General features: G+C 36.2%; 1 protein-coding gene across 3 annotated transcripts in view; it reads right to left on the bottom strand.

Moving 5' to 3' along the window:
- wasf1 (WAS protein family member 1) overlaps positions 1-25,967 on the bottom strand; it is a 69,754-nt gene that overhangs the window by 19,628 nt on the left and 24,159 nt on the right. For all 3 annotated transcript variants that reach the window (XM_015376780.1, XM_015376782.1, XM_015376781.1), the window contains exons 2-4: positions 22,262-22,413; positions 19,550-19,684; positions 5,327-5,480 (exon numbers count right to left, since the gene is read on the bottom strand). In XM_015376780.1, the coding sequence (XP_015232266.1) occupies positions 5,327-5,480; positions 19,550-19,684; positions 22,262-22,394 (422 nt within the window). In that variant the 5' untranslated portion in view covers positions 22,395-22,413. The remainder of the gene's footprint in view (positions 1-5,326; positions 5,481-19,549; positions 19,685-22,261; positions 22,414-25,967) is intronic.

Below are 25,967 nucleotides of genomic sequence, written 5' to 3'. Positions count from 1 at the left end.
AAATCTGATGTCATTGGTTTCATGCAGTAGGAAATTCAGTTAGTGCTGTGGGGTATATCAAACCACAGAAAAAGCTGAAAAATGGCATTTCCCAATCAATTCTATTTTTAGTAACATAATTACAGAAATTAATGCAATATTAAAATGAATAAGATACTTCAATGTCTTGTTGTTCATCTTTCTTTCCATGTCTTTCTTGCTTACTATTTTTTATATGCATATTATTTGCAATAATTCACATTTGCTTTCTTGTTTTCCTGCCCTATATTACCCAGGACTCTATTACTACTGATGATAATGGAGAAGAAACAGGCCTTGATATTGCATTAAAGAGGTTCCCTTTTGACGAGAAAATTATCAAAACAAGATCCTAAATTAAATTATTCTTTGATTCTTTTATGGAGTTTTGTAATATGAACCAATTGACCATCCTCCTGTGTTTGTTTTTCTGCTATAAAAGATATTTCCTTAAAAAGTAGGATACAAGTCCAAGATGCAAAAAAAATTGTATAGTTGTAAAGTTTTCTTTTCCACTTGAACATATTATACCATCATTGAAAAGGTATCAACAACATTTTAACATAGAAGTTTTTATTGAATGTTTTAAAACACAGGAAAAAGTTTATGTAAATGTATTTACATTTGTTTTCTTTCTTTGTGTGGTTATAGTACACAAAACATTTTAAATGCAATTATCTGCCAATTTAACAAGCGTTCATAAAAATTGGCTTCATCATTAGCCCTGCCATAATGTAACATACAAGAATTACTTCAGTGATCTTTTCCATAGGTCACAGGGAAAGTGTTAACAAGAACCGGAAAGCTGATATCCACTCCATTATTTTAACTAAACTAGAGGAGCAGATGTTTTTTTTTTCAAATACCACAAGTTCTTAGTTCTTAGGGATTATTCCTTTTTGTAAACCATGGTTGCATCCAAGGAAACCAGTGCCATCATAGTGACCTTGCATTAAAGAGGAATAAAGCTTCTGGTCAGCCAAGAAAGTCCACAAAGTGCCAGGACTGTCTTAATTGGAATTCTAATTGTTCATTGCTTGCAAAGGAACAGCAGCAGTCAAGTTTTATGTCTCCAAATGCAAAAAAAAAGCAAATAGTTTACTTTTGTCCAAGTAAAACCTTTAAAACAGACTGACATTGTGCAGGAAGCATCATTGGTCTGCAGGAGGTTGTTGTTTTTAGTTGTTTTTTTCCCTTGAAGCTTTATACTATTTGGGACATCTGGGAAAAAAATCCTTGGGGATAAATAAAAGATTAAATCTTGTCTCTTGTCCAAGGAAATGCTCTCACAACCCTTTTTTTTATTAAAATGTGTTGTTAATAAATAATTATATTAAACCCCTTTTCAGCAGCACTGTAGCACAGTGAATCAGGAACAAATTAGCAAACAACGGTGCTTTTTCCAGCATAATGGAACACTTTGACATAGATTACGTGACAACTTTTAAGTATTTAAAAAAAAAAAAAGGCCACTATCAGTCATATTTAGCTAAGGAGATTATATCCAGTGTGATCTGGAAAAGTGTTAAAGTTTTACATCATAACTATCTGAAGCCATAGGTCAGAAAAAAGATGGACTTCTGCCAGATCAGGGTCAGATTCTATCTCAAACAGGGAGTCCAGGAGCCTTGGTGTATTGTTGACTGTCTGTTCTGTAGTTAACCACAGGCTTCTTTGGCTTGTTTGGTAAAAAAAAAAAAACACAAAGAAAATATTTCAATTTATAACATTATTTGTGCTAAACCACACCTGTGTCAGATTATATGAATTATTACAAAAAGATCTAGATCCTGAAACGACTGATTTGAGCTCCTTCTGTAGCATTTAACTGGATTGGAATAGGGTGACGATCTCAGTTATCTCAGGGGACCTTGAAGTAGAGCTACGTCTCTTTAAAAATCTAAAGAAATCAGCTAGGGTCGTTAGGGTATTTGATGAGAAGGCCACATGGGTGAGTCCCTTTCCTGCCATCTCTTACTGGGAGGAGAACCTGGAGTAAACACAGAAGTCTGAACTGACAGAAATGTTCCGCTTTTAGCATGGAAATGCCTGTGTTGTGTTGCAGAGATTGGCAGGGGAGAGGAATATTGGGGTAGGGCTCCTTGACCTGTTATGTTTGAAAACCTGACTTGGATAGATGAAAGATGGGGCACACTCCTGCCTGTTTTTGAGACATAAAAAAATATCTGAAGCGTCTTGGCTGTTAACTTTAATCCGTGAGTAGTTTGCTTTATCCAGCCTCTGCTACGTCTTGGGAGGCAATTAATAGGCAATGACACCAATAAGAGCGAGCACATAAGAGATGAAAAGAATCGGCTTCAAACAGAAGGAGTGGAAAGTTAAATGATATGCAACACAACAAAGGGAACAAAATGGAATTTAACAATGTGATAAGGCAGGGGAAGACTGAGAAAGCTACTGAAGTGTGGGTTTGTGCTGCAGCAGGTATGATTTGAGTGTAAATCATTATGCTTTGGTATTTTTATTTGGTTTGGAGTTATTTACATGCTCGTGTATAAAAAGGAGAAATAAAAGCAGAGTAGAAGCTGTCTTAAGGGTACATCTGGAGAATAAGTGCCTGGGGAGGTCTAGGAGAGAGTGGTGTGAGGCAATGAGGAAAAGAGTAGAAAACATAATGAAAAGAAAACAGTAAGTGAAAAGGATGAAAGAATGAACAGCAAGATAAAAAAAAAATCTAGTTGAGGGTTAAATTATTAATCAAAGGAATGAAACTATCACCCCTGATAAGCCTGATCACCCATTCAGCTCTGATGAACCAATCAGCTCTAGAGGAGGAGAAGGAGACTAAAATTCAGTGGAATTCTGAGGAAAAAAAGACAGAAGATGAAAACCAAAGAAGCAGAACAGACCAAGTAATGACCTTCATAAACAGCTACAGGGATGTTATCCTTGAACTGGTTTTCTTTTAACATGCTGTTTTTTTTTACATTCAAAGTACGGTAAATGTAAGAAACCAATTTCTAATTATGATCAACATGAATTTCATCGCTGAAAACCGGGTAAGAAAATGTCTTTAAGGTTTGACTTCATGCTTTTTTAACCCTCCCAAGGTCAACTCAAGGCACGCATATCAGGAAATATTGCCTTTAAATTACAGGTATTCATTATTTTATGGGATATTATTTTCTTTCAGCCAATTACAAAGGGATTTTTCTCACAGTGATCTGCCTTCAACTGCATTGCTCCATAGCTGCTGTAGCATGGTAACAACTCCCCTAGTGATTAGACTGTTCTTTAGGTAGAATAAACAGGTAGAATAAACAAATAAACATTTTACACCCGCGTAAAATTCTGCAACTTTGCAGTAGCTAAGAAAAGTTTCTGCTTGGTGCTAAAAGACCCAATTCGTCTAGAGTTTGGGGAGTAAAGCTTAAAGGTATAGTGGAGGATGTTCTTTTTCTGGGTGGATCATCAAAATAAGAGGTCATCCTATTTGTCAATCATCTGGTGACATGCTTACATAAGGCTGTCCCACATGCTCGTCCCCTTTTTCACTTACCGGTGATGAGCCTGACATAATGGAAAATTGCAAATCTTCTTTTTGAAAGCAAGCTTGCGTGAGCGATGCAAACAGCAACTTTTAAACAGAGGGTGCACGAGGAGAAATGGGCTTGTGCACGTTTAATAGGCGTTCCCTCTCGGAAAAGTGGAAAGGGCGGTTCTTTTAAAAAATTCACGGAAATCCTCCACTATACCTTTAAGCTTGACGTCACATTACCAGAATAATATTATATTGCTCAGAAAAAGTAGATTTTGCATGCTGTAGATTTTTTAAACAGTCTCTTTTTCTTAATTTTTTTGTTTTCATCATCTGGTTTTCTTGTAACTATTTTGAAGTGGTACTGATCAATATTTTTTTTTTTGCTTTTGCCTTTACTGAAAGTCATTTAAAGTTTTTTTTTTTTTTACTTAGGATTTTATTCTCTTTCTTTTTAATCTGATATCTGGCTGAGAGTTGTTTTTGTTTGGTAGCTACAAGACCCTGAGCACAAAATGACTGGAACTCACAAAATGATATAGTGTGGTTTTGATACATACAAGATACCAATTTAAATTGGCATTTCTGTCCTTACGAGCCTGTCTCAAAGCATGATTTGCTTTAGCTTCTTCAGCTCAATTTGTGAAAATTTGCAAGAAAAACACAGTCTGATCACAGCGTATATGCAGAGTATATAAAAGCTGAGTACATAAATACTCTGCTCACGACTATACCTCTTTACACATAAAACTCTTATTACAGCACAGATCAATGCCTCTGGTTTATTCTGAATTTGTGCAGAATCCCATTGCATGGATATGTTTTAATCACACAGTTCTTCTACAGTATTCCTGCAAAGAAATACCCTGGTATTACCATCTTAATTTGTACATTTTGTTTTAAAGCATCAAAATCTCAATCAGCTTGGCTCTTTCAGCAGCATGAAAGCACAGGTGTTAAGAAAAGCTTTAGAGAAAGAAAATATCAGCCCAACTATGTGACACGCTGACCTATTTAAACAAGAGGACAGATGATTTTGGAAAATAAATTTGTTATTTTTAAGCCTGGTGCTTTTGAAAAACTTAATGCTGCTGCTGCTTCTGGTCAAAAATTCCTTTGTGTGATAAAATATGGTTCGGAACAGTCAAGAAAATCAGAAAAACAAGCAAAAGAACACATTTTTTTTTTTTTTATCCACTATCATATCAGTTCCCTCTGATAGCGCTGTGGTATTCAAACGTTCATAAATTATTTTCACTGGTTGCCAAAGGTGCATTTAAAAGATAATTTCATTAACTTCATGATGGCCACTGTGATGAGGTAAAAGTGTTTTACGGTGGCCCTTAAGTGCGAACCACATCAATAAATCTTTAAACACAACTACAAATTAAAAAACGACAGAACGTAATAAAAAACACACAAGCATATTTAGAAACAAAGCAACATTTTCACGATGACATTAACCAGCCAGACGAGGTAGATATTATTGGGAAACCTGAGACCTCGCTGATTGGATGACAGGCTTTTAAACTGGAAGTCAGTCTGCCTTTTCTGTTCTAATGTTTAATGAGTAAGTATAAGCAGAATGAATTCCAGTTTAAAAGCCAAACGCTGCTGTCGTCCAATCAATGAGTTCTCATGTTAATGATGTGATTCTGAAAATGTTGCATCTTTGAATAAGTTGTGTTTTCTAAATATGTTGTTACGTTTTTATTTCTTCAAAATTTGGAGTTGTGCTTAACGATTTGTTGATGTGGTTCGCACTTAAGGTCCACCGTAGGTTTTTGCATGAAACAACAGTTTTCAGACCTGTAGGGCGTGAGGATGTTGAGAGGAGGCGGCTCCTCGCAGGTCTGGAGGCTTTCCTGCAGAGGGACGGGGAGGGATGAGCGGTCAAACAGCTGCTGGTCCTGAATGGTAGAACTCCTGAAGGCCTTCCTCATGGTGATGTCCTGAAGAGACACTGTGAGGGGAAAAGACAAATTGAGGACACTTGTTATTAGATCAAGTTTCTGCTTAAGCCTTTTATAACATGTAGATTCATTAACTTTATGACCAGCAGAAACCTCAGCAATGGTCTTGTATTAGTTGGTTCTCACTCTTAAACATAGTCATCACTTGAACTGACAAAGCACAAATGTGTGTCATAAAGTACTCATCCTCCATCCTTCGCGTTCACACCAGATTTTGAGTTTGAATTAATTTCCCCTTTAAGGGAACCCAAATGTCATGACTAAAGTAAGCTAAATACAGTATTTTCCCCCTTAGTATGTAGATGTAAGTGAGTGAGTGAATTAAAGAGATAAGAAGACAGAAAAAAGAGAAAAAGAGAGAAAGAGAAAGTAAGGAAGACTTTTAACTTTTTAAAAAGTCATTTATTCACTCAGTAATAAACACTCGTCTTAACTCAACTGGTTCATAAGTAAACCTCCATTATTTAAAATGAACCGAATAATCTCACGATCCCCAACATTTTTATAAACATCCAACTCAACCATTTAAAAATAGTATTTATATTCTAACATTATTCTTGCTCTAACCATTTAGTATTTTTCTTATCTTTCCAGCTTAAATTCCCAACTTGTCTTGACCAAGTGAAAGATTTAACAGCTTTTCTTTTTTCTTCTTTCTTTTGTGATGTAGAAATCCCAAAATAAAAGGCTGCTCTGTAAAACTTTCTCCAAAAAATTTCCAAATTACACCTAGTAATATGAATCGATCCTTAATTTGAAAGCATTGTACAAAACAATGAAAATGGTTTCTTGTAGAGCAAAAAAAAAGGACATTTATCTGAAAGGACGAGAGAAAGAAACGAGGAGAGAAAGAGAGAGAGAGAAAAGAAAAAGAACAATTACATTTCTTGAAAAAAAAAATCAAGTAGGAAAAACTTCCCAGCAGAGCAGAAAAATCTCCTTACCAATGCCAACTTTTAACGTGGAAAGCTAAGTCTTGGGGAAAACGTTGCGACCAGATGTGAATTATACATGAGGATGAGACAAATAGACACTGCAGCCCAGGGGAGGACAGAAAAAGTGACGCAGCCCTAGAATCATTCTGTTAGTCCCCTGTTATTAGCAGGCTAACATTGAGGAGTGACAACATTAATTTAAAGACCAAAATAAACAGGCTTTTACCACACAGGAACTAACAGTAAGCCTAAGAACTCTTTCACAGCTTTTCTTTTCCTATTATATTGTGATTATATGCATCAAATCAATAAAAAGGAGACTATAGGGGTGGGATGATGGTAAAATTTTGTTAAAATAAAATCTGTTGTGTAAATGTATGTATCCAACCCTGCAGCAGCCTCAGAGATCTAAAGCTCTGGTGAAAAAGAATTGTTGATATGAAAAAACCCATGAACTTCACAAATCGAACCTCTACAAGACAAGGATAAAGACAACTGAAAGAATGGCATAAAAGTGCATTTTTAAGGTTTTCCCAATCCATGTAGGTGATACGGAAAGCGTGAAAGAAGATACTCACATGATTAAAAAATCAATTCATTAAAAAATCATCTGTGCTGGACTTTAAAGTTGATACTGAGACAAATGTCCTTCTCTGCCTATGTTTTTAAGCTGCAATCATGGTACAGATGTGCCCCGAAAGACTTAAAAGCTGAAGCTCCAATTATTGTGGACCTGAATAAAAATACATGCCAAAATTCTTAAATAAAAAAAGTAGAAAAAAAGAGAAAAGTAAAAATACATTTGTTTCTATATCGTGAAAAATTATATACCTAAATAGGAGTACATGTATTTTCAAGGCACTGTATACAGCAGGCCAAGACATCCAGCTGGATAATCACTTCCACAGACTGAAGGCAGTAAATGATCCACCACCTGAAGCCCTACCATCAACTATTTCAGAAAACCAAGGTTTGAAACGCAGCAAACAGAAAGCTTTTAAAAAATGTGAACAGAATCATGCAAAAGGTGAAAAGATATCAAAAATGTGTCAGAAGGACAAAGACAAAAACAACACAGAAACCAAATTACAACAAGTCCTGGAGTAGAGTATAAAAGGATATAATTTCACTGACAAAAAGAGTAAGGAATGAGCTTCCCAACTGCATCGGGCTAAAAGACCTATTGAGTATGAAAAACTAACATGCAGAGGAAAACAACTACAAGATTATGGGTTTCATATCTGCACATGGATGTAACACTTATTAGAAGTATAGGTGACTGAGGCTGGAGCTGATTTTCTTTTTCAAGAAGGTGAGAACACTAAAAAGAAGGTGGGCGAAGATGTCAAATTGAGCATTCATATTAAAGGTTGTGATTGTTAGATTGTGCCGAGAAGCATAAATCAGGGAATTGCATAATGAGGTATCCTAAAAACGTCCCAGTTTCTAGCCAGAAATTTCCAAAATGCACAGTCGGAGAGGAGTATGCTTATCTAATGGCAGAATTTTCTCTAATGTGTTATCAATGCTGACCTGATTGTGAAGAAGGTTCTGCTTGTGCTCATATTAAACTAAAGGCTAAAATGCACATGCAGAAACAGATGCACATTCCATCAATACACCTGAGCTACCTCTACTAAATCCAGTGTGTTTACCAGCAACTTGAGTCTACATTATAGACAAGTTTCTGTCATGGTAATGAGCAGATTCCAACTGGTAAGTCTTGAGGGAAGAAAGCACAGTGCATGCTGCTCAGATAGATTTAGACACTTCATGGGGCTGTCAGATGGTGCAACAAGTAGGACAAGGAAAGAGCCGGCAAGGAAAGCCGGAGCACAGATCTGTGGAGGATGAGTCTTATGCACAGTGAGGTGGTTATAAATATTTACAGTCTTATACTGAGCCCTCAGATACATCTACATAACAGAGATGGATGAATTGCATGATCTACAAAATATCTACAGCTAAAATGTTTTCAGAGAGAAAAGTTTATGAGAAAAGTAAAAATTGGTCATTAAATTTAAGATAGGAGTATCCTAAAGGGGTTTGGCTACATACGTTGAATAAATTAGCTTAATTAGAGACAGTATGCCGAATGTTGACCAAGGTCTTAAATCCAGAAGCAAAACCTGTGAGCATTTGCTCTGGTTGAGGAAGCGCCAGGTGTTCCAGCAGTCTCTGATCTCAGGATGCATCTTATCAACGAGCTGTCCCGAACAGTTTATTTCTAGCCTTCCTATCTTCCACTTTTAGACAAATACCATCTGGCTGAGACACTTCAGCTACAGTGAGGTGGAGAAGTTTTTGTCACCTACTAACATCCCCAGTTTTAAAAAACAAAAAACTTTGCTGTTTTTTTTCCCCCTACTGTCCTCTTTCTTTGTATTTCCTATCTCAGACTAGCAGTTGTATTCCCCAAACAACCATAACAGATAAGAAAACTGAAGGCCAACTTTTAGTGTGTAGACACCGCCCTCTCCCAAATTTCCCTCTGATGCAAATGCTGCCCTATATTTTTGCCTGCTACACACTTCCTCCTGCAACCCTGTATTGATTGTCTCCTCCTTGTTTTGACTTTTGCTTTCGTTTTTAAAAGTTGTTGTTTTGTACCAGATACATTGATATTATGTATAGGTTCTGGTATTTGCATTAAAACTTGTTAAAACAGGCTGTGTGCAGCATAATCAGTGTGGCATTTGCAGGCTGGTGAAGAGGTTGAAAAGTATGACAGTCTGAATTTCATATTTATTTGAGTATTTATCCACTAAGAGTTAGCGTTATCAAAGAAAGTGTGATACTAGTGGGTCATCTTAACATTAGTGCCATAGAAAAAAAACAGATTGCTGGTAATAGGCGCCTCTGCGTCTAATATATTTTTTTCTTCTATTTTTTTCAGATGGTGAAAACTGGGAAACAAGCCTGATGGTTGATTAAAAAATATATAATTTTCAAAAAGATAGTGTCTTGATAGTTTGATATGAGAGTAAAGATTTTCCTGCTTTTCAAATGTTTTAATTCTCACATGTTCTTCCTGTTATAACATCTATCTTATGAATTTTCACATTCATATTAGACTACCCCATACATACTTTCAAAACTACTTGAAATAGTCATAAGAAATACTTGCACCTCTGGCAAAGATGTACCAAAGCCTTAACATAGTTTTTGTTGTAGCATAATATCCCTCTTTAGGTAACATATACATAGTGTGGATTATCTTTAAATCCTTTATTTCTTCACATTTTCATTGTTATGGACAGATATTACAGATATTTCAAATGGGAAATTTGATTTTTTAGAAAACAAAGTGATATATTGTAAAAGGCTTATGTCATACCATAAACAGCTCTAAACAACTGCAAACTTTTCCAAAGCCTTTAATTGGTCTCCAAGCTTGGGTCAGAAGGTTACATTACCAGGAGGAAGACTGCTGACTTGAAAGGTTTCCAGCGGACATTCGCTGACACCCTGTAATCAGGAAGAGTAGCTACAAAAGGCCATTGCTAAAGAAGATGGGTGTTCACAGAGTGCTGCATCTAAACAGTTGTGGAACATTGAGTGGAAGAAAAAATGCTGGTAGGTAAAAGGTGCGCAAGAAACAGGAATATCTGTAACCTTCCCTGGGAAGTTTGTCAAGCAAAATCCATTCGAGGATTTCGGGGAGCTTCATGGGGAAGGACTGAGGTTGAAGAACTACACATAGGCTCAAAGTGTCTTGCCTAAGGAACTGTCTGCATAATTACAATTTTCTCTCTACATGTACTGTTTTAAAAAATGTAGCCACGAAGAAAAAATTTGTAAAAGAAAGTTGTGTGCTAAAATGATGTCATTTTCCCGTGCAGACCTCATGGCTTTACATTACTACTTAGCAGTGCCACATGCAGAAAGGCTCTGTACAACAAAGCATTGATGCATTCATTAATACAAAAAGGTTGAGAACAAAAAAGCTGAACTCGTGCAATATTCTAAGGTTTTGAGAAATAAAGATAACTATGATTGTAATTGTATTTTCATGTAATAACAATGCATTCTAAAAAGTAATAATTGCAAATCCCACAAAGCAATTTTTTTTAGGATTGTTTCTTTTGTACTATTAGGGATGGCCATGATAGCAATAATAAATCTAATTATAGTTTTAAATATAACAGCAAGAAGTTTTTTTTTTTTATCTGTTTAGCTGTAAAACCACACATGAACTGGTCTGTTGAAGGAGCATTTGATGATGGGTGCATTTCAGTTTTAAAGTCAGTAATTGTGATTGTATCACAATACAAAACGGCAAAGAATTACCAATAAGGAGAAGGATGGCAATAATATGTTAAATATAGGAACACCTAAAAAACAATGGGTTAAATTTTAATTTCTAAACAAAATATTCAAGTGATGCCATGGTGTATAGTTAACATTTTCTCTTTCAAAAAAATAATATAATTCCATCCAGTCTATGTTAATTCTTACATTTATTTCTAATAAATGTAAATAAATATATTTACTAAATGTAAGTCCCACCTTATTGCACCTCTATGTTGTTTTAGTCCAGAATTATCCCCATGTGGCTGTTGGATTTGAGAATAAAAGTTGTTTGATCTTAAATTACTCTATTCAGTCACGGGGAAAAGTAAAGCAGTTAAATTAATATAGACTTTTTAAGTTAGAGAAACGTTAAATCTCTCTCACTCACTCCAAATCGGATTAAATGACTTTGACCGTCATTGTACAATTTCAAGAGCTTCCATAGACGCCACATGAACACTAGTCATGCAGCCTTCGTCTGATGTAGTGGTCTTGCAGTGGACATGAGGAAGCCTCAGACTAAAGACTATATTGATGTGCAACAGCCTGAAGAGGAGGATGATCAGGGCTATCCCTAAATTGTTCTGATGCTCCTCTCCCAACAGATGATGGCAGAAGTGACCACGCTCTCCACAACAAACCTAGAGAAGAAGTAAGTCTGTATTTACCTTATTTTCTATATTAATCTTGATGCAAACACAGAAGGACCTGAGCTTCCTTAAAAAACATGGTCTTTTCTGCTTCACAGCTGTCTTTTCAGTCTATTGTGTGACCCAGGTAAACTCCAATGTAATTATACTCCTCCATTGCCTCCACTTCTTCTTCCATGATGGTAAAAGCATTTGACTTGCTCCTGTTTTTTTCAAGAATCGTCTCCCACGTTTTGCTCAACAAGCTAGTGAGGAGGGCCATTTCTATCTCTGGACTCGGTAAAGGAAGTGGCAGAGAGGAGGGGGCTGTCCAATCTGACATCCATCATGGACAATACCTTCCACCCCTGCACCAGACTGCAGAGGAGCTCAGCAGCTCCTTTAGTAAAACACTTCTACACCCCATTTGTAAAAAGGAGCCCTACCGCAGGTCATTCATCCCTGCTGCCATCAGACTTTGCAATGCCACTGCACTGTAACCTGGTGTAATAACACTGCAATAACTCATACTATTTATCTATTTGACAAACCAGAAAATGCACTTTACCTGCCACCACTTTACTGTACATAAGATGCTGTACATATAAGTCAACTTATATATCTCCTTTATTTTTTACCATCAACTTATATACCGGTATCTGGATCCACTGTATATACTTCATGCACCTTTTACTCCTTTGTGCAGCTCTTATTGTTTATAAGAGAGAAAGGAAAGTTCTATTGTAAATATTTAGAATAACAAATGATTTTTTCAGTCTGTCTTGTACTGTAAGTCATAGGTGTCCAAAGTATAAACAAATGGAGAGAGAACTGACCCCCTGTAATGCTCCTGTGCAAATGGCTACTTGATTAGACATTTGAAACCACAAATTGTACCCTGTTTGTCAGGTAATATCTGAACAGTACAATTGTTGAAGCTCCTACCTGAGTTTAATGGAATTTCTTATCAAACACAATAGCCTGAATTGTGTCAGAAACTGGAGAAATTATAGTGTATGATTATCAGAGTGCTGTTTGCCTTCTCTGTTTTCTGTGACTGGCTCAAGGCTTCTGATTTTCTAAGATAAGAATAGAACTAATACCGTTGTAAAAAGCACACCATTAATAGGAAATTTAATAAATGCAGATTAGATTTGAAGAACACAGCTTAAGATCCAGAAGAACATCTTTAGAAAAAACTGTCATTATAGCGTAATCAACAACATAAGAGGAAACAACTTAAAACAGAACAGCAATGAACATGTCCAGAAGGACTGAAAGGAAAGAAAAAGCTCATAGATAAAGAGATTGCCCCAAGGGGTTTAGTGTGGCTTTGTGGCCTTCCATAATGGCCTGAAGCCAGTCATATGATGTAACAGTGCCATTAAGTAGTGGATACAGCCCATTAGTTTGGCTGGCTGAAGTGAAGGGGGAAGAGGGGCTGACAGAACACAAATGGCATCAATGCAGGATGAAGGGAAAGCAGAGATCAATCAAAGAGATGAGAGCAGCCTGCAGAGGACAACAAAGGCCAGATATAGGTGTGGTGAGGTAGTGTGGGGTTTGAAAAGAAGGAGAAGATGGAATCCTAAAGGTCAAAACAAGTGATGATATCCTTCGAAGGGTCAGCATGCGGTACAGACAAGTGTCTGTTTTACCCATGTCATACTGCACCAGTTATAATTCAGATAAAATCATTCTGCCTTAAGACTGCATAAGACATTGAGGATCATACTGTGACCTTCAACCAGACATCTTAAATTTTTATAAGAAATGTGTCCATTAGCAGATAACACCCATTTCATCAAGGTATAAATTATCAGATCATTCTGCGTCTCAGCATTTCTGCTGGGGTGCACTAACAGTTCTACTTAGAGAAGCAAACTTTTGTTCAATAAAGAAAAATATATACGCTTGAGATGATCCTAAAAGGCTTTTACACACAGTACTTACAGGTGGACATCCCCAAGATCACCTCAGTAAAAGCTGACAGTTTCATCAGTGTTGTTTATATTGCAGAGCATCTCTTTGCCCAGATTGTGTTTTTTTCCCCCTGTCACAACATCTTATCGTTATGCTGTCATCCGTATAGCTGTCCAAACTGAATCACCTCGAAATAACCCTGAATATCCCCCTATACTTGCTTTCACCTGTGGCAGTTTGCTTTGTCATTTTAGCTTACTTTACCTGTAAAAATAAAATCAAATCCCAACTCTAGTCCTATCTTGTAATTAAGATAAAGAACAAATAAAAAATAAGGAACTACCTGCATTCCAAAAACACCATGTGGAGGGAAATCCGTTGACAGCATTACAAGATTAAATCTAGCTGTTGCTTTATAACTTACTTTCAATTTCAGTTTGCTCATCTATGTTTTTGCAGTGGAAGAAAACTTTTTAGGAATTTAGAGGACAGTTCATCAGTAAAACTGCCATTGTGTGCTCAATTCTCCTCTATCCTATGGTACCTGATCCCCATCCTCCCATCTTCCCCCAGCCAAGTCCCTAATTTATGGCCCCATTCCTGCTTACAGTCATCCCTCCTTCTCTTCCACGCCTCCACTCATGGCAACCACAAAACCAAAAAAACAATTACAAGGCAAGTCTTACAGTAAGAGCATCCACTCTGACAACAGGAGGGTAAAGAAAGGGCTGAGATGAGAGATGGAGGGCAGCATTTACGGGAAACAACCCCTCTGATGAAGTCCCCCCACAGATGTTCAGTTTTGTGTGTAATTCAACCCTGTAGAGCTAGGGTGCTGTGATGTCACTCGATTTTACAAGCTCAAATGAACCAAAACAATGAACAAAGAAGTGTGAGTTTATAGACTTTTTTTCTTTTTTAAATCAGCCAATAAAAGAATGTGAGGGAGGTTTTCTGAGCGGCATAGGAGGCCATTTCAGCAAGGTCCTGAAAAATCTGCGGTACAATCCTTTTACACTTCACTGCTTTTGCTGCAGTGCCCTGTATTAAGCACCCTTCCCTCGAACCTTCCATCTTTCTTACTTTCCTTTCTCCAATCCCCCTCCCAACACCACCACTCACTTAAACTGCAACCGAGCTGATTCTTATCCAACGTTTCTCAAGACAACACTTTAGGCAATGAGGGGGAACAGTCAGGATTATTTATGAAGTCAGATAAAGGTACGGGCCACATGCACAGATGCAGACACAAGCTTAAAAATACAGATTTGCAACAGCACAAATCTGCCCAACCACTGTGGTGTGATATTGAAGTGAACAAGCACATTGCTGCCAAAGTTTAAATCCATAACTCTTATTGCAACCTGTTTTTTTTTGTCCACAAAACTTACATCTACATCTAACACAATAAAACCCCTTTGCATGTATGTTGATGCAGTTGTGTTTCCTACTCGAAAAAGCACTGGAACATGATATGCAATTTTTTACAGGAATAACCCTGCACAGCAGACTCCCACAACTACCAGATCCCCCCCAAAAATGAAGAGTTTTTTTTTTATAAGTCTCACATTTAAGCAGATTAAAGTTTAACTTTTTTAAGGCCAGTTTTATTATCTCCGTTTGCAAAAAAAAAGAAAAAAAAAGACAAGAAACAAATTAGCTTGGCATCAAATTAGCAACATTTTTTTTTTTATTCAAAATTAACTTGCATTAATTTTTATTTAAAACTACATGATATATTATATATATATATATATATATATATATATATATATTTCACGATAATATAAAGGAATTTCGGCCCATATTTCCTGACAGAACCAGGGTAACAGAGTTAAAGGCCGTTTCTAAATATGTGTACTTGTGCATTTTTTTCATGTGCTGGTTAAACGTCTTCAGCCTCAGCCCTAGAACTGTTCCAATTCACAAGTACACAAGACCGATAACGGACAAATTCTTCGGATGTCGTTTTCGCCCCTCACTCTTTACCGAGCATGTATTGTCACTACCCAGTCCGTACTGTTAGCACGTACTATCAGCTCATTTGTGCATGTGCAACAAGACATACATCCGGGTCACCCTTGATTTTAATTTGTAAAAAAGAACTAGATTACATTTTTCCCTCCTTAAAAATAGCAATTATACTTAATTATAATGTGTTAAAGGTTAACAATGTATTTCCTGATAAAATAAATGCATTAAAATCCTCTCTGTTTTATCACTTATCTGCACCAGAAACTGTATTCTGCGCTACTATTGGGAGCTAACTTTTTTGGCTTTGGATTTAAACATAAATCTAGTCTTTTTGTTTTATTTATTCCTTTCGTGTAAACATTATGGTATATAGTGTGTGATCTAAAGAAAGAAATAACAAAAAAAAAGTTAAACATTGTTTAATCATATTTTGCCTGACTACTCTGAGCATATCTGATGATGACATCAGTCAAGCTATAATGTAAAAAGCATTGAATTGTCTCAGAAAAGTCATAAGAAATGCATTCTTTAGTTATTCAAGGATAGAAATAAGTACTTTTAGTACCATAATTACATTATTTATGGCAACCTGGATTCTTATCTGCTTGAACATGCGCAAATGAGCCGATGGTGCTTCCGGTACGGATTGGGTAGTGACAGTGATCAGTGGAGCAGTGACAGAGTTCAGAGTATAAGTTTAAAGTTCTTATACTTTTAAGCATCTCTATATGTCTTATATGTCTTATTTAGTGTGTAATTTAAAAGAAAAAGTTCAGATGTCAAGAGAACTGCGGCAACCAGCAGACCTCCGAGGCCAACCTTAGCCTTTCTAAGGGCGATTTTTTTGTTTTATTTGGCAAAACGTTAATTTATTTTGTGTTTATCTGACTGTGTTAACTATTATTCCCCCACTTAATGAAAACAGTAAGAATTTATTATTATCTAGAGACTTTTAAAAATAGGAGGTGAAATGCAGCTCCAGATGAGCCGGGTGTGTGGTGGTGTTCTGTTCTAATTGACCCATATTTATGCTTGCAAGCTGCGTTCTCCCGTTCTCCCCGAGTCCATTCCCTGTGTTCTTGTCAAAAACATATTTGGTGAAAACAAAAATCTGTACTCTCTTTGTTGTGAACTCACAAACAGTCAAAATCTCTCCCACACCTTTCCAGTACTGCCTGTTACATTTTTCTGATATGAGCCACCCCCATACTTCATACTGGGATGATGTGTTAGGTTTCCATGTTGCCCTTTCCCTTGTCTGCTATAATCTAATGTTCTTTCTTGAATTTTTCAACTGGCTTCTTCTCTCCTGGTTGGCTTTTTAGCCCACATTGGTATAGGGCTCATTTACTCTGAACAGTACAGCTCTCTTGCAACATTACCCAGTACCTTTGCAAGGTCTTCTGCTTTTGGGCATAGAACCAGTCTCTTTCCTGCACAGTATGAAGGTTAAACATCCTCAGGCTATTTATAACTCCATATGATTGTTTAAATAGACAAACTTGGCATCTTTGGCTAGCTATCTGGAATTTGAAGCCAAGGATTGTCGAAAATTGGGAAGATCATCAAGAATCTTACGGATCTCAATTGATAACCTTTGATCTTTTTATGCTCTAATATAGAAAGTAATGTGTTTGAGGAAATGGCTTTAAATACATTTAAAAATCTTTATCAAATTAATGTTGAAAGTAAACCAATAGGAAGCTTACAAAACCCTGATATCCTGATCTTGACCATCCCAAATTGCAGAAAGATATAATAGAATCTTTATTGAAAGAAACTTCCTAATATCAGATATATAATAGATTGTCTCTTATTTTCCTTCCTTTTTATTTCAGGAAATACTTTCTGACAACATTAAATTATCTTAAACATAAACCTTTTTATTTTTATATTAAGAATAACAGTAAAAAAATAAACTTTCCATCTTTTTCTTTCAATCGTTGGTAAATGTCTGGTTTAAATGGTGGACATGAATGGGTTGGAGATGGGACTGAAAAGAGAGAAGGGTGGAGGTACAGTAAGCATGCAGGTTATAACATCCAGAGTCCACAATATCATACAGTTTATTGCTTTATGAAAAAGGGATGCCTCTAGTTGCATTCAAAAAGGCCATAACCGGAGAGCATTTTACTCTGTCAGTGACAAGGAAGCAGTTAAAGTGGCATTGAACAAAGCTTTAAACACACTGCAGGCCCAAGGGAAATCGATACAGTGCCTTGGAGCGTGGTATTACACCACTGCGATTCTCCCCATGTTCTTTACTGTACACTCACTGCCGACTCAACCCGAAACTCTATCCTGTCGTTCTGCCTCTCCTCTCTCTGGATAACCTGGCTTACTTGACAGAGGACACAGATTATTACATTTTCTTTTTATTGCTCACAACAAAGATCCCAAAGATCCTCTTCACAGAAGGAAAACACATTTATCAAGTAAATGAGCAGCAAGTCAAACAGAAACTTGAGAGCAATGTTTCAAACTGGAACTGGTTTTACTACCATAGCAGATAAAATCTGATTCTTATAGCTACCTGTTCCTTCAGTAAGAGCCATTAAAACTCACGGAAGATTCTGGCAATATCATAGAAAAGCCTTTAGAAGTCATTTTTCTTATATAAATGAATGGCTTTGTCTAATTCTACTAGTTTAATTTAAATTTAACAATGATTTATTGGTTCCAAGAGGAAATAGAATTGAAGACATAGTTTTGAATTAAAAGAACAACAATAATAGATTGGTTAAAAGTTTTCTACTCTATTTCAATTTGCTTGTATTATTTAACTGAATTCTTTGTAAAGTGCCTTGAGAAAACATGCTCTAAAAGGCTCTGTCTAGATAAAAGGAATTGATTTGCATAGGTTATGTGTAAAGAGTCTTTTAAAGATGTTTCTAATTTTTTACTTTTTCTCATTTTGGCACAATACAAAAACACATTTAAGTATTTCATTAGGATTTTAGGTTAAAAACAACACAAAAAGCATAACTGTTGATGGAACTTATGATACAAAGGTTTTAAAAGCTTCTTGATGGCCATACAGATTTACAAAGTAGTTATCTTCCAAATAAAATGACAGATTGGGGAAGGAAAGCATAAATCAGAGAAGCAGTCACATGACTCTTAGTAACTCTGGAGGAGCAGTAGAGATCCACAACTCAGGTAGGAAAATCTATGGACATGACAACTATTAAATGGAAACACTCGACAAAGCTGGTCATTACAACAATGTGGAAAAGCCATGAATTCAAACATGAGGAAGACAAAGCTCTGGTCAGACGAAAACATAACTCTACTTTCTGGCCAACAACTATTTCATCATATGAGGCAAAATAATCTAATAGAATATCATTACTGAGGTACAAAGGGGTGGAAGCATCATACTAAAAGTACAGATTTAAGATAGAACAGAAACTGGTTAGTTTCTTTAAAAAAAATTAAAATAAATAAAAAATATAAAAGTTAAATACAAGGCAACAGTTGGGAACCTTGAGGAACCTAAACATACAACTTGAACTACAATAAAATGGTTTAGATTGGAAGATATCCATGTGTTAAATTGTTCGACTTGGGTTCCAGACCTGAATCCCATTGGGATTCTTGAAAGCAGGTTTAGACATAAGTTTTCCTATTAATATAATCACCTTTAGCTGTTTGTATGATAAAGTAAAAGATGTTCTTTACAATCCATCTATCCCTTGCATTGTTTAACACCTTAGGAGCAAGTGGCGTTAAGGGTCTTGCTCAGGGGCCCAGATTTGCCATTCTGTAGTTTGAACTGGCAGCCTCTCCACTAGGCAACTACCACTCCTCCACAAAATGAAACTCTTGACAGGACCAAGCAGCAAACTTGACTGTTTGGGTTGACAAGCAAGCGTCAAAGCAACTACACTATGCTTGAAATGCCAAGTACGATTGGACTTAAAAAATGTTACAAAAATAAATTTAAGGCTGGTAGAGACCAATCCAAAAAGATTTACAACAACACTGGCTAGGAGAATTAAATGCAAACGGATGCCAACCATGTGTTTTTTTTTTTATTACTCATGTCTGCACTTCATTGCATTTGTAAGTCCCATAAAATCAAAGATAATACTCAGCAGTTTAAATAGGAAAAAAAAATCAAAGGGTTTGAATAATTTTGCAAAGCTCTGAATCAATATGTGCCCTGCGATGGACTGGAGACCTGTCCAGGGTGTACCCTGCCTTTCACCCGTAGCTAGAGATAGGCACAAACACCCCTCGCGACCCCACTTGGGATAAGCATGATGGAAAATGGATGGATGGATGAATCAATATGAAACTCACATTCTTCTTCTTTGGGGTCCAGTTGCGTGACGCTGATGGAGAGTCGGTCCACCCTCTCCTGCAGGGAGTTGACCCGGAAAGAGAAGGAGTGGGCTTCATTGAACAGCTCTCCAAAAAGGTCCTCTGCATATTTACCTGCAAAAATGATTAAAGAAATTCAGTTAATGATTCCAAATAAATGTAAAAGTCACATTTATCTAAAAGATACAAAACTTACTTTGTATCTGTAAGGCACCTGCTTTGTGTCAAAGCTGATTTCTAATGTTTACTCTATTGTTCAGAGCAATCATTTCGCTTTTGTAGAACATTTTCCTTTGAATGTAGCTGTCAGTTATTGTTCCCCTAAACTGACTCAGGAGACCTTGATAGTCTGTAACATGTACTGTGGATCTGTTGGTTAGACATTGCAAATGCTTTTGTCAAACACAATCAAAGCACACCATGCTGCTTTTCTTGTGTTTCGGTTTTTATAGTTTCAGAGGTTTCTTTTATTGAGATGTGAAGAAACAAAGTGGTGACTGGGTGTTTCTGTAGTAGAGCAGGCCAGCTTAAAATGGTAGGCGCTGTGGGACGCAGAGTGGTTCATAGTAAAACATTGTGCATCCAGGCAACTGTGATGCTTATTTTAGATGTTTAGATACTGAAGCAGTGGCGGCTTTTCTCCAAGGGGGGCTATAAATTCAAAATAGACATAGAGCAAAAACCAATCAAACAAATACCAAGTTATCACACCAGTATATTTATATGAATTCCAACAACAAAAAACATTAAACACTATAAAAATAAAACATTATTTCATGTAATGGCTGCTCGGTGGAACAGTGTGTAGCACTGCTGCCTTGCAGCAACAAGGTTCTGGGTTCAATTCCCAGCCTGGGGTGTTTCTGCATGGAGTTTGCATGTTCTCCCTGAGCATGCCTGGGCTCTTTCCAGGTACTCTGGCTTCCTCCCACAGTCCAAAAAACATGACTGTTAGGTTAATTGGATTCTCTAAAGTCCCCTTAAGTGTGAGTGTGTGTGTGTAAATGGTTGTTTGTCCTGTTTGTTTCTGTGTTGCCCTGCAATGGACTGGCGACCTGTCTAGGGTGTACCCGCCTCTCACCCGTAGACAGCTGAAGATAGACACCAGCGATCTCGCGACCCCACTTGGGGTAAGCATGTAAGAAAGTGGATGGATGGGTGGATGGATGGATGAATTTCATGTACAGGCTTACTTTTTGTACAACTTTTAACGAGAGGCCAAAGATTTTTCCACCCTAGGGCTGAAATATGTCACCAATCCGAAAAACAAATCAGTTTTATTCGTGATTAAAGATTAAATATTTATCTTTCACATCTTAAAAATATATATCAACATATTTTCAAATATTTAAGTTTTATATGGCTTTTTTTTCTGTAGCCAAATATTAACTATTTCATGTGACACATTGCGGTGCTAACTGGCTCTGAGGTCTAAACATTTATCTCATGGTCAGGTCTTTATTCATTCTTATTTGCAGGGGAAATTTAGACCTGGGAATATTACTAAGGTTTAGTCAATATGGTATTATTTACTGTATGCATAAAAATATGAGATAAAATCACTCATAGTAACAGTTCTGACAATAAATCAATTACTTTTGCAAACCTCGAGAGCAAGAGGTACATATGGGATTGCTACACATTATTTTGCTGTTCAAACAAATCCCATCACAGGTCAATGAGAGGGTAAATAATGGTTTTCTGTTTTCAAATATGAGGGACAGCAGTCATTACTGCATGCCAATACAGTTGCACTACCGTTTTTCTTTTTTTTTTATAAAAAATAATCCTCTGGAATAATTTGTCATTTATTGAACAACTTTTTAATGTGTAAGATGTTTGCTGTAATGTATATGAATTTGTGTCATATTTTCCATTACTTTTAATTCTTCATGTTATATTTGCAGCGGCTGCCACAAAATATTGTATGAAAAAAAAGAGTTTATTATAACATCACATTTATATATATTTAATTTAAGGTTGGGGAAATCAGTATACTGTTTAAGCAAGACATTAGAAGGGAAAATCTCATATTTCCCAATGATTATGAATCTTCTATCATGATACATAAACAGTGTAAGAGTAACTCTAAGAAGAAAAGGGGGAAAACTCTAGTTCTTTTAGGTAGCTTCCAACTGCTTTCCTTGCTGGGAATTTCAAATCCTTTTGCAATACTAATTAATAGATTATTGAGATAACTGTTAACTCATTTAGTAATTGATCATTAACTGGAGTATAGAGACTCTAAAATATGCCTTTAGCTGACAGAGAAATTATACCAAAATTGAAAAAGAATAGAAAACTATTCATTAGTCAATATTTTCCTACCCAAGACTCCTCAAATGGAAAAGTTTTAGATTCACTATGTTTAATCCTGATAAAAATCTTTAATCCAAGAAATAATCAGAAGATTAATTAATTAGCAAAATAATTGTTAGTTCTAGCCCTACTCTATTTTATAAGTTATTTAAAAATGGGTTTATAAATCAGCAGGTTTATGCTGCTTTTCATTTCCAAAGATAGAGTTCTGGGAAAAAGAAAAAAGAAACGGGTGCACATTTATAGATTGATTTTTGCATTTCAATGAACAGCTTAGATTTCTTACAAGAACTGCCCCTATCAAAACTATTAGCCAATATCAAGAGAAGTATGTATTATTATTTTAAACAATGAGTGTAAAGTTTCACTTACTGAGGCTGCTGAGCTGGCGAATGACACTGGCCAAGGAGATGTTGGTCACACATTCCAGCTCATTCTTGATGTTCCTAGGCAGTACCGTGTGGCACAAGTGCCTGGGCTCGATGGTGCGCTTAACCAGCGGCATCCTTTTGCTGCAACACTGCCTGCAAAAGAGAAATGGAGGAGGCAGATGGGAAATGGAACAAATTTCATTAGTGTCTACTGTAAATCTATTTATTGATTTACTGATTAAGATTTACTTGCACAAAGCCAATTTCAATAAAAGAAAAAAAAAATACAAAACGCACCATACAGTAGGACAATAATTCTATTTAATATGTTTACACACTGCAAATTTTCATGTTACACAATTTTGAGCATGAAATACATCATTGCAATTCTGTTCCCTCAGCCATGCTAATAAAATTTAGGTTTACTAGGTTTACAGAACCCATGTTTTCCCTTTCTTAGAATACACAAAAATGGAACAGAGGAGCAAAACAAAATGTCTGTAAAGAAATCCGTTTTAATCAGTAAAAAAACATGCCAAGCATAACATAGGTTTACCAAGATCGCTTTAGTTTTAATTTGCAAATGAGAGAAAACAGTGAGAAAACACTTTTCCCCTGAGAGTGTAGTCTATTATTTTTAGCTAATATTCTGGTTTGTTTGTCCCAGTCTCATCTGTATTCATTTCCCCAATTTGAAAAAAGCTAATTTAAGGATTCTAGATCAGACAAGAACAGGCTTGCACAGACCAGTTATGGATAGAGATGCCCCCCCCCCCCGACTCAGTCCTGGTTAAAAGGAGCAGCCGATAAGTACGTTTCAGGGTTTTTCTTTGCCTTAGATTAACACATATTTTTGTGAAATGAAAGGAATACACTCTAAAAGATGTCTGATTACAACTTGTCTGAACTGACATTATTTAGTTGATGAGTCAAATGGTTAGTTATTCTTGTTATGTGGAATATTCCACCTGATAACATTTGTTAAAATATCTGGAAAATATTTAAATAAAGATTATTTATTTTAGAGAGATCAGTATAGCTAGGTGGAGATGATGGGAACTTAATCTGGACAACAGCTGCCTGCTGCCATTCTTCAGCCAATTTGGCTTAGGCTACCTGACATTTGGTGGTAGAAGGGAGTTCTAGCTCAAGCGCAAGGAGGGCAGATTGAGCATGTTTTCCCATCTTCAGCATTTAAAGGAATACAAGGCATCCAGATCTGCTCCATTTAGTAAACCTACCCCACAGTCATCTTTCATTTTGTAAAATCCATACAGGTTTGACCAAAAATGAAACTGCAGGAAGCACAGAATTTTAACTTTGGGGAGATACTCTGACTGTTAGGCATCAAAAATAAAATCCAACAATGAAGGTGACTAAACATAATTTATCTACTTTGGAAAGAATTTCTAATGCCTCCAAGTGGCCTACCGATGAATGGGCTCTTTCTTTCCCTCTTGCAACCTTAATATGCAAAGAGGCGACACTCCTCAAAAGAAAAAATCCCAAATCTAGGCACCACACATCAGCTGTGGGCTGGTGAGTATCCCCACACCTATCCAATGCTTCTCCCCACAGGCAACTCTGGAGTGGGTGAGAGTCCTCTTCTATTTCAAGAGTTTAGTTCTAGAGCTGCGCATAGATCTAGGTCCAAAAATTTCTAGCTGGCAGAGGTGTCAAAAATAGTCATATTCTTTACTGAAGTAAAACTGCAGATCCCCATCTAAATAAAATACTGACAGAACTCATTTGCTTAAATACAAAGTAGAACCAGTATTTTTTTTTCTAATTACAAAAGTTAAAAAATATTTTAACTTAAATGATACAAAATTACAACTTGCTTCCTTTTTTGTTGATATCTATAAAAGTAAAAAGCCAGTTTTGGGAAAAGTAAGTGGTAAAAAGTACCGATATTTGAGTATAAATGATACTGAAAAAAGAAATTGGTCAGATATCAGCCAAAAAAATAATATCGCACTATATCAGCCTGTTTCTCAAATGTCAGATACAGGCAAGCTGACAGAAAAACTCTGTTTCTGTTCAAAGCTTATGTAACGATTGGGCATTAATAAATGGGTCAGTTCTTTTCCTAGTCATTTTCACAATTTTACCTCTGTTTAATTAATATCACTTCATCAAACTTTTTGTAAAATTCTGCACAAAGAAACAAGTAATAAATGTATCTATGATTAAAAATGATATTTCATCTGGTCAATATCGTTAAATGGAAATATATTTTGCCCAGAGAAGGTAAAAAAAAAAAATATATATATATATACATACATACATACATACATATATATACATACATATATATATATATTACATACATATATATATATATTACTTTTTTTCCTCCTCACAGCAGCCAGATAATAACATCATTACTAGTCTTGGTATGCATGGTAAATGTTGACCAAACCTTAAACATCTGGTTACATTTAACATGCAAATATTCTGGTTTGTCTGTAAAAATTGTTACCCACTTGTGAGATTTTTTTACACCGGAAGAAGGAGGTAAAACACTGACAGAGATATTCAGTCTGTGTTAGGGCAGAGCTTTTCTATGTTATTTTACTTTTCAAAACCAATTTATTATTTTTGCTTAAATCCTTATCAACACTGATTCATTTCAGAAAATCCTCATCTATTTAAATACAGCTAGTAAAACTGCAACAATAGCAGAATCCACAATAATACTCATGTTTTCCTTTTTAGCAGTAAAAACTTAAAGAAACCCAGCAGTTAATGGAAAGTTGAAAAAAAACAGATTTGGACAGGAATAAACCTAAACATAATCCACTAACATGACCCCCTCTGAGACAGCAGCAGTAATCCTGCTAATAACACTGCTTCCCTGCTGTTGGCTTGCGTTTAATTAAAGTAGGCATCTGAAATGAAGTGGAGATCAGGTGCTCCAGTGTAGATTGACTGCTTGGCCTGGACAGTCACTGTGGCTTCGGTAAAGCATCGATTAAACTCTAATTGATGTCTTGTGCTTTTAATATGCTCATATTTTCAGTGACATCTCCACCACCGAGCAATTACCATGTTGTTGACTGTACCATCGGAAATATTAGGAATAAATCTGCCCGGCGATAGATCAGGTGAGTCATCGAGGATGCATCTCAAAGGGGCCATTAGTGACAACATGCACCCCTTTAAATTTAGTTGAAGGGTTTAGAGTGAAACATGTAGGCAGTGTTTCACTCATACAAATAAATCACAGTGTGAAATCTCAGTCCCCTTTTGAAATGGAAACATGTTCTTGCAATTCATTCTATTTTAAATGTGTGGTCAGCAACAAACAAAACTAACGCTGAGAAAAGGGTGATAATGATTTCTCTTGATGTGGGTTTTTCAAGTAGAGATCGACTGATACATCGTCTGGTAAATATTTTTGGGTGATATTTGCATTTTTATCAGCATCAGCAGATTAATTAGTGCATTCGGCAGTCATTGCTTGAAAAATCAATTAAGGTGAAGCTGTTTATTTTAAACCTATTAAAATAAAGTAATCATCTGCACATTTTGGGGATCGGATAGACTGGTGTAAAAATGATCAGCGTCTGCCTTAAAAAAAAACCTGTACCTGTCGATCTCCATTCTAGATTACAGGTGCTGAATCGTTCGATGAGCTCATCACATGTGAGCAAAGTTGTGTCACTGTCATGTGTTTGTACATCAAGAAGGAGTGATGGCAGCAA

This window comes from Cyprinodon variegatus, unplaced genomic scaffold, assembly GCF_000732505.1.
Source record: "Cyprinodon variegatus isolate N-32 unplaced genomic scaffold, C_variegatus-1.0 Scaffold141, whole genome shotgun sequence".
Lineage (NCBI taxonomy): Eukaryota > Metazoa > Chordata > Actinopteri > Cyprinodontiformes > Cyprinodontidae > Cyprinodon > Cyprinodon variegatus.
This window is presented reverse-complemented; position numbering and strand designations above follow the sequence as displayed.